The sequence below is a fragment of the Arachis ipaensis genome, chromosome B08 (assembly GCF_000816755.2).
Source record: "Arachis ipaensis cultivar K30076 chromosome B08, Araip1.1, whole genome shotgun sequence".
In the NCBI taxonomy this organism is placed as follows: domain Eukaryota; kingdom Viridiplantae; phylum Streptophyta; class Magnoliopsida; order Fabales; family Fabaceae; genus Arachis; species Arachis ipaensis.
The window spans coordinates 96,865,276-96,875,540 of NC_029792.2; the positions used below are offsets into that span (position 1 = coordinate 96,865,276).

The 10,265-nt window shown below is 36.6% G+C and overlaps 2 protein-coding genes and 1 long non-coding RNA gene across 3 annotated transcripts; 2 read left to right on the plus strand and 1 right to left on the minus strand.

Moving 5' to 3' along the window:
- LOC107611204 lies at positions 468-896 on the minus strand. The gene has a single exon (XM_016313159.1). The coding sequence runs from the start codon at positions 894-896 to the stop codon at positions 468-470; it is 429 nt and encodes a 142-aa protein (XP_016168645.1).
- On the plus strand, positions 3,401-4,170 carry LOC107611203 (CBL-interacting serine/threonine-protein kinase 11-like). Its single transcript, XM_016313158.1, has 2 exons — positions 3,401-3,702; positions 3,975-4,170. The coding sequence occupies exons 1-2, from the start codon at positions 3,401-3,403 to the stop codon at positions 4,168-4,170; spliced, it is 498 nt and encodes a 165-aa protein (XP_016168644.1).
- Positions 4,864-7,778, plus strand: LOC110265978. Its single transcript, XR_002352708.1, has 4 exons — positions 4,864-4,938; positions 5,848-6,310; positions 6,785-6,877; positions 7,470-7,778. It is a non-coding gene; the product is annotated as an uncharacterized LOC110265978 (long non-coding RNA).

Consider the following 10,265-nt stretch of genomic DNA (forward strand, 5'->3'; position numbering starts at 1 on the left):
CATATGGGAGAATCTGAACAGCTCCTCAAACTTGTCTGTGTACTCAGATACAAACATAGTACCATGCTTCAACTAGTAGCTCAAGTTCCTTTGCCGTCTGAGCGGAGTTCGGAAAGTACTTCTTGTTGAATTCTTCCTGGAAGGCATCCCAGGTGATAGGGTCGACACCCTGCTGTATGAGACATCGGGTGCCCTGCCACCAATGTGACGCTTCCCCGGTGAGTCTGGTTTCCTCTTTCTGCAGCAACCTTCTTCACACACTCTTCAGCAACTCTACTCTTGTTTACCAACTCGGAGAAAGTCCTGATATCCATAGGCCCTACTGAGCTATAGATGTCGCTTCGGAGCCCTCCTTCATCCTTGATACACTTCCACTCCTCGAAGCCTCCCGGAGCCCCTTGACACATGCGGGAGAATCTAAAGAACTCCTCAAACTTATCCGGATACTCAGATACAGACATAGTTCCCTACTTCAACTGCAGTAACTCTAGTTCCTTGGCCGTCCTGGCAGAATTCGGGAAATACTTCTTGTAGAATTTCTCCTGGAAGGCATCCCAGGTGATCGGATCATTGCCTTGCTGTATGAGACGCCGGGTTCCCTGCCACCAATGTGATGCTTCCCGAGTAAGTAGATAAGTAGCAAACTCGACGCATTGTTCCTCAGGCACCAACTGCGCTTGCAGTGCATGCTCCATAGCTTGGAACCAAGTGTCGGCCTCGGTTGGATTGGTAGTACCCTTAAATTTTGGTGGATTGACCTTCAAGAAGGTCGCCAATGTCATTAGACCTTGAGTCCGATTTCCACCATTTCCTTCATGGTTATGATTGTTCATCTGCTGCCCGAGTGCCTCAACAGTGGCCTGCAAAGCCGCAGCCATGTTCTGCAATGCAGCCATGAAGTTCACGGGGTCATTCTAATTGGTTTCCGGCCCTTGAGTACTGGCACATCCTCTCCCACGGCCTCGACTGCGTCAACGAGGCACCATCTGGTTCCTATACACACCAAACAATCGATATCAAGTTGATCAGTCTCAATATCAGAAGTTTAGTGCTTCAAAGTCCCAAATGCATGCTCATGAACGTTTATGCCAGTTATATCAGTTAGATATTCTAATAACACACAAACACAGAGAATGCACAGAAGCATAGTCAGTCCATCCCTCAGGCTCTACAGGAACGAACTGCTCTGATACCATAATGTAACACCCTACCACACAGAGTCTTATGCTTAAGTCATAAAACAGAGGTGGCGAGGTATTACGACCTCTACAAATAAAATTTAGTACGTATAGTATTGCAAAAATGCTTATAACTAGGAGCCTTTGAAGAAAAGTGGATAAATCAAAACCGTTAAATCAAAAGCGCAACACTCCGTTCGATAACATAAACGAATAGACAAGGAGTAAATTAAAGCGAAGAAATATACAAAGAGTGCCAAAATACATATATCAAGGCCCGGGACTCGGTTTGTGAAGATAACCGGTCCGAGCATAACCGTATAAATACATAAATAATAAGGAACTTCCCAAAAGACATCCCACAAGGCAAAATACAGAACATGTTTTTCCAAGATACCCTCTATGGGGAATTAATACAAAATACATATACAGTGTAGAATATAGTATCTAAACAGGTATATAATAACCAAAATAAAATCCTAAGATACAAGGACCTCCGCCAAAAGAAAGTCTTCAGCATGCCTCAGCGAGGAGCCTCACGTCCTGCATCTGAAAACCACAAAGTCCGCATGGGTGAGAACCGAAGGTTCTTAGCATGGTAACAATGCCCAAATATCTAACATGTAATGTCCTGGGAAAGCCGAAGGCAATCCTAGAACTTCCAGATTATAATCAAAGCATATAAACATGCTAAACCATAAGATATGTAAATAGGCAACTAACTTAAAGATCTTCAGACTAACTAAACATCCCCTTTCCAAATCCTGCAAACCTCCCAACTGCCAACAGTAATCCAAAATGCAATCGCAATTATATCAAGCAGGGAAATGCACAAGTGGGAGACAAGTAAGGCAATTAGGCAATTAACAAGTAACGATGCAATCAAGTAGGAATTCCAAACAATTCACATATAATGCAGATGATGCATGCCTGTCCTAGTGGCTGATGAGTCTCATCTGTCAGTTATAAAGCCAACCCGACAAGTCATGATAGCTAACCATTGGACTGGTCCTCTGTCGTGCATCCCCAACTCGAGTTATACTCATAACATAAACATAATATATAATCCAACACCCTTACTAGTGTATATTTACAGGGGCGAGCTCATCCGGGACTTTCACAGTGCCCGGCCACACTTACGATATAGGGTCAGCAGAGTATCCTGTTTTCACCCAGGAAAACTCGTATCTCAGATAGGTGGAGTGCAACAATCACAATAATCACAATCTAGTACATATGCATATAAATCACTGCCTTGTATTAACATATATCTCAGCCATCCGGCTTATAAATAATAATTCATAACCAGCCATAATCATCAACACTCACAACCATTAATTTACCACATCAAATCACCATTTCATATCTCAATTTCCAATCAACATTCAAATTTACCAATTACCATATGTCCTTTCATATCAATTTTACATTCTCCCATGCTCATCAACAAGAGCCTCCACATAATCATCAATTAAACACATTAATGCACATCACGTACAACATTTCATGCTTGCCAACCATTATCATCATAATTCATATATCCAATTCAAATCCAAATCACCCTACAAATTACATCAACATCTCATAATCCACCAAATACATACATGACCACACACACATATATCATTCATCAACTAACTCATTATTTCAAAACCCTATCCTAAGGCCACTAGCCTACGTTTTTACACAACATTACATTTTAGATACAGGAAACCGAAACCATACCATGGCCGATTCCCGTTCCACCCGCACTACAAGAAAAATATCCATTCAGCCACACTTTTTTAGGCTACATTTGAAAAGCATAGCTTATTCTTTGAATAGGCTACGCTTTTCTCCGTGTTTCCTTTTTGTAGGAGAATAGGAAACACATTTGTGGCATCACTTGAAAAGCGTCTCCTTAGATGTTATAGATATCACTTATAAAGCGTAGCCTTATCTTAAGAGCTATGAGTTCACTTTTGTAACCAAAGGGAACGCTTTTAAAGAGTAACCTATTTGTTATGTTTTGGGTGCGCTTTAAAAGTGTTGCCTAATGTAAAAACCCCAAATACACGTATATAGGACTTGGTGAAATTTTTTTTGTTTCTTTTTCTTCATTGAAGCCTTTCATCGAAGCCCTTCAGTCTCTCATTCCTTCTCTCCTACCAAAGCACCAAATAACAAAACCCTAGCTGCTTCTCCAATCTCCCCGTCGTTGTGCCCTCCGTCTTCATGTGTCCATGTCGTCGTCTCACTTGTTATCGTCTCACCAACAATTGGCTCGTCCGACAGAGATCTATTTCGTGTTGGAGTTCAATGAAGGCGATGAGTTATTTACCAAGGTTTCGAAAGGGAGGTTCAGTGAGGATCTCACCCGCAAGTATTTCCAGCAGCTTATCTCCGCCATAGGGTACTGCCACTCACGCGACATTTTCCACCGTGATTTGAAGCCAGAGAATCTCTTGCTTGATGAGAATGGGAATCTTAAGGTCTCCGATTTCGGACTCAGTGCCGTCAAAGACCAGGTCAGCCCTAAAATACTGTAAGTTGCCTTTACAGCATCATTTTGTTCTTTTTGTTCGGTTAAATTGTTGGAGAATTTGATTTTTCATAAGGAATTTGAACAAAAAATTTTCTGTCAATTCTCACCTTAATGAAATGAAATGCTAGAGCTCAAATTAGAGTTCAGATTAATTAATGTGATAGATGGTGGATTTTAGAGTCTTGTGTTTAGGGTAATCAACGGTGCTGGAGGATTGCTTCTAAATTTATGAATTTAATTAATTTGTTACAAAATTAAATGGTTTGTTGAAGAAAAATTTTATTTGTCCCATCATGGTTTGGATTTATAGTTGCAATTCTAGCTGCAGTAAAACTTGCAATTGATGCTGCTGTAATTGTTGTAAAGGGCTATAAAATTGTAACATCAGTGCCCATAATCTTGGTTGCAGAGTTTGAAATCATGGCTTGCATATTCACAAAAAAGGTTCTGTTTGCTTTACGTTCTTAATTCTTATGGCCAATTTTGACCTTTCAAGAAAGCCGGAGATGTTTGCCAGACCGCAGTTCACTAGCTCTCCAGTCACCAGGTCTCTCTCTATCTCTCTTGCTATTTATGTTCTTGCATCCTATTTGACTTCAAAAATCTGTGATTGGGGTTTCTATTTGAATTTGATTTGGGATTCAACTCTTATGATTAGAATTTATTACTGATGATTAAGGTTCTAGTTTTAATTGATTGCCTATTCAGGTGCCGTGTTTAGGAAAGGCGAAGGGATGAGTTTATAAGAATGAGATTGCAGCTTAGAATTCCTGCAATTGAAAGGGATTTTTTTTACATGTGAAGATTCTGTACAGTATTTTGAAAATGGATTTCATATTCTTAAAGGTGAGTAGTACCTAAACATTTTATTCTAAATTTAATGAACCTGCTTTACATTTACTCCATCTTTCTCTTTATGCTGCTCAGTTTTATTTAGATTTGGCAAACTAAATGTGCTGCAGTTCTTTCCAACTGCTAAGGAGTCAATGGATTACTATAATGAGAAATGATGTGTTGATGGAAAAGGACTTATTCTGCCCAGTCAGATTGTAAGTTCGGCTTTGCTATGTGCTAATTCAGCAAAAAATTGGGGATTCTGGAGTATTACACTCTTGCTTCTTCTTGTCTTATGTCTTACCTCTTACTTTCTCTTTTGTTTAGAGGTATGTCAAATTTTATATATGTAGGGACCAAATCCAGTTTCAAGTGCACAAGGAAGAACATAAGGAAATTCAGGTTTTTCCTTATCTTCAGTTGCTGGCTCAGTTCATTAGGAATCTTTTGCATCCCAACAGAGATTAGCAAGTCATAATTTTTTTCTTGATTAATTTTTTCCTTTGATTTTTCATTCATTTTTTTTCTTCTATTCTTAATTTCCATTTCTACTGATGTTCTTATGCGTTACAACAATTTTTTGCTATTTCAATTTATTGCAATTTCTATCCAAAAATTAAAAGAACTTTTGTTATTTGTTCTTATCATAAGTTGACCCTTTATTGTATAATAGGACATGGTTTGCCTGTTCTGAATAAAAAAGGTAATCTGGCATCTCTAGATACTGATGAAGGAGGTTAGGTCTTCGATTCTTCATCTTCTGAGGTACAAATGTTACATCAAGTTATCCTATATTCCTTGTATCTACTGGTTTTGTGGAGTATTTAGTGGAATTGATTTCAAAAAATGATCTTGAATTGGTAAATAATTCTGGTATGACAGTGTTACAATACGCTGCTTGTAGTTGGGATGAGAATATTAACATCAAGATTGCAAAATGTTGTGTTTGTAATTGAGAGGGAGTGAACTTTTCAATTGTGATTTCTTTTGTATATAATAGGTTCAATATCCTGGAGTTCAGCATATCATAATGACAGATATCCATAACTTGCAAGCATTTGCTTTGTACATGCAAAAGGCAGATATCAAATTTGATCTATGTTCAATAACAACAGAAATGAAAACACAGGTGAACTTCCTTTTTTGATTATATTGACACTTTGTTGGTTCACACCTCATATATATTCCACACTTCCATAAAACTCTGCATTTCATCTTAGAATATTATATAATTTCATTCGAGAGGTTGATTTAACTGGAAATTATCTATGTCAAGTTTATCTTTAACTTGGATACTCCTTGGTCATTCAGATTTCTTCAAGGACTTGAAACAGATTCAGTAACTGTGAAAAAAAATCAGACAAGCGATTGACAACCAAACTGAAGTTACTGTACAACTCATTAATTATACAAAGACCGGTAAGCAAGTCTAATGTTTCTGCACAGAAAACTACTTTAATAGGCAAAGTTAATATAAAATGATAGGAAATGTTAGCAATTTTTTCCCTTATTAGCACTATTTAGTTCATTAAAAGGAAACAAAATACTATGAAGCTCGGTAGTGCTACAGTTATTATTCCTATTATCTTTAACCTGCAATAACTGATCAAACGATGCTGCTTTGTTATCAAAACATTTTGTACTATCCTGAATGGAGGAGGAGCTATTTCAGTAGCTCTTGACTTGAATCAAAATGCTGCCAAGGTAGCTGCGGCTTTGGAAACTGCTGCATTCTCCAAAATCCTGCACTTGTTCTTACTCCAGTTATCCCAAGGTATGCCTTTGTTGCTGTTGTACAAAGTCCTTTTGGAGAAGTGTTTTTTGATGTTTCTGATGTTAGTATTTCAAATGCCATCTAAATAATGCAGAGTCCAAGGCAATGAAAAGAGCTAACTTCTTCTTTTTCATATGATTGGTTATTTGGATATTATGGGTTTGATTGTGTAAATGTGTAACTATGATGACAGGGTGAAGTGGATGCTATTTTTGTTAATGCTATACTAGCAGTGTGAAACTTGCAGTGTGTCTAGTGATTCTTTGATAGTGCTAGTTCAGTTAGATTTTTCATTTCTTCCTGCACTGGGATTTCCCTATAAGCCACGTGGTTTACTGTTGCATTTGTTAGTTTGTTTTACACTTTGTCTACTTACTTTATATATTCTTTCCCATTTACTGGAATTTTGGTTTGTTTGATTTTCTGGATTGATGTACCGATAATTCACCCTGTTTTCATATTTGTGTTTTGCAGAGTCAACTGAAGGCTAAGTGGGAAGAGTAGAAGAAATTGCTTGAGAAGGCAAGAAATGACGCTGAGAAGAAATATGATGAAATAAATGAGCAGGTTTTCTTTTCACCTGTTTAGTTTGACTGATGCCTTATTCAGTTATCCTTCAGTGTTCTTGTTGAATTATTGTGTCCTAACTTGCTCTTATTGTTTAGTATTAAACTGTTGTCTACCCAACACATTAAAAAATTGTGGTCCATTGATGTGTATATCAGGAATTCATTATTTACAGGACTGTTAATTTATTTGGTATCTTTGGTGAGTGTTGGTTGCAGTTTGCAACCTAAGATCAGTTACAGTTAGCAAGTCTAGTTAATCACTGTCAATGTGCAGTCTGTGCCACTGCTGGTAATTGTGTGAGAGTTTGTCTTTTATTTGATTTTTTTTCTTTTCTTGGTCATACAAATGACCTCTTCCTCCTAACTCTATATTTTCTCTTTATCTTCAACTCAAAATATAAAAGAAATAATGGGTCACATTGTAATGCAATTTAAACAGCATGTACATAAACTGTATTTGATAGTAGGTAGTAACACTGTTTCTTCCTTGTGGCAAGCCCACATAGTGTGAACTGTTTTTATTCTTTATATTTTATTGCGTCGGTTTCTTTCAAATTACTTGTGTGATTGATGTCATCAACCTCCTTCAGAATAAAATACTTCAAAGCCATCTTGAAGCTTTGCATATTCGGAAGTCAAAGAAGGAGCGCAATGCTGCTGGAATATCATTTGGAAGTAGTAGTGCAGATACATTTGGTGATGTTGGTCTTCAAACTGTGATGACTTATCTCCGAAATTCAAAAGAAATTGTAAATACTTGTCATGTGCAGCAAATTTGTTTTGCTTGTATATTTGTATATTAATTTTAAGTTCTCTACTTTCACAGTCAGAAATAGAAGTGTCAGTTTTGATATTATTAGTAGTAAATTCTAAGTGATATTATGGTTATTTTGATATTATTTAAAGAAATTATTTAGTATAATTATGTATTTATTTTTATTTTATAATATTCACCTCATTTAAATAAAAATATATAATTATTATACATGTAATCATATTAACTATTATGTTGTATTAATAATTATTAGAAAATTATATATATACAGAAAAAATTGAGACCTAAGGCTACACTTATATACAGTAGCTATAGTAACAAAAAAAAATGAGGAACCTAAGGCTACACTTATAAAAAGTAGCCATGGTATACAATGTGGTTACGCTTTACAGGTGATGCAGTAGCGTTGAAAAGCGTAGCCTATTCTAGCGAAAATGGAAGCTGAAAAGCGTAGCCTTTGGTCCTGGATAGCATCACTTGAAAAGCGCACCATATTCCCAAATATCAAAAGCGTAGCCCTTGGTGCAGAAAAGCGTAGCCTTTGAGAATAGGCAATGGCCGGATAGGAATCACCCCAAAAAGCGTAGCCGTAGCCCAGAAAGCGTAGCCGTAGCCTAAGGCATCATTTTTTTTCAATTTTGGCTAAACTTTTCAAGTGTACCTGAATGGGTGTTTTTCTTGTAGTGCCGGAACACTCTCAAACTCAACTTCCAAGGGTTCCAAACTCCACCAACAGATTTTCCAAGCTTAGGGCTCCACACCAAAGCTTCCAAAATCACCAATCAAGCTCCAATACACACATATATAATGCCTAAGCCACAATATCACACCAAAACACAATAACTCAAACCCAATACCATAAATTTCAGAATTTTTCACTAGGATTTGAGGTACTGACCAGCCCAAGGATCAAGGAAACAAGAACAAGCCTTTCCATCAAGCTAATTTGATCCTATAACACAAGGAGCTCACAAATTTCAATATTTTTGCCCAATAAACTCGAAATCAAGGGCTAAAAATTCGAAGGTAAAACTATGAATTACCTCAAGATTACTTTTGTGGGTTTTGTAGAGCTTGACACTGCGGTCACGTGGCCGCAAACGGTGCGTCGATCAGAGCTCTGGATCAAAAGATATGATCAATTGAAGTTGGAGCAAGGGTTTGGAACATCTCCTCCTTCCCCTTCTTTTTGTTTTAGCGTGTTTGTTGTGTTTGGGAGGGAAGAGAGAGCTGAGCTCTCTCATTAAATGAGGCTTGGCTGGGCCCTTGGGCCAAACTTGGGTCCGATTAACCCGGTTTGGCCCGTTCGGCCCAATCTTGGGCCGATTTTTTTAAAATTGGTGTCAAAATTCTCGTTTTGAATTTCTCTACCACATTAAACCATAAAAACTTCATTTATCCCTTTCTAGAATATATTTTTAATTTATTGGTTAATTATCCACTAATTAACCGGGTTTTACACTTCCTATGGCTAAAAAGGGTCTTCCAAGAATAATAGAGGCATTTTTGTCATCTTCCATATCCAATATCAAAAAATCAACAAGAAAGATAAAAGGTCCTACTTTCACAAGTAAATTCTCAACAACTCCAAGGGGGTATTTAATAGAACAGCCAGCAAGTTGGAGAGAAATACGAATAGGTTTTACCTCGTCAATTTTGAGTTTTCTCATCAATGAAAGAGGAACGAGGTTGATGCTAGCTCTAATATCACATAAAGCTCTCTGAATAGTGATAACTCCAATGGTACAAGGAATCAAAAAGCTTCCTAGATCCTGCAATTTCTCTAGGAGATTTTGTTGGATAATTGTACTGCATTCTTTAGTTAGTACCACTGTCTCACTTTCTTTCCAATTCCTCTTGTCAAACTGAAGCTTCCTAAAGACTTCCAAAAGTTTAGCATTTTGCTTCCCTTATTTAGTATTTATTAATTATTATAACAATTAACAAATGCTAAATAAAGCAAGTTTTGGTTGTTTTTGACTAATTTGTTTTTGTTACCAAATATTTTTGAATTTTTAATTTGCCATTAATACTCAGTTCACCCCTTCTTTAATATATTTGTTTTGTGCTTATTGCCTAACAAAAAGTAGGAACATATTGCAACATTAGTTTTCTTAAAAAAATAAAAAAGAAAAACTTAAAACTTAACATGCATTTTACAAAAGAAAAAAAATGAACAAATTTAATATGTATTTTATGGGTTTTTGCTATGTCACCATATAAATAAAAGAATAAAGCTCTACATTCAAGCAAACTACTTAACTAAGTCTAACTAAGTTGTTATAACATTTTTTCAAATCAAGTGTCTCCTTTTCTCATCCGTTTCCTCCTCCTCCTCCTCCTCCTCCTCCTCCTCTTTTCCAATACTGTGTCTTCTTTTTCTTTTCTTTTTTCATTATTGTCATCACCAATAACACCAATATTTTGCTAACATCTTGATTAGTTTTGATTTTCTCTGATGCCATCATTAAATAATTTTGGTTCATTTCTTAGTTTATCTCAGTTCGTTTGTATGTTAATTGAGGTTCACTTGATGCTGTTGATAAGTATTGACTAAATTTTTTATTCTTTAAGTAATTACTTAATTGTTTGTTCAAATTTGAATCGAATT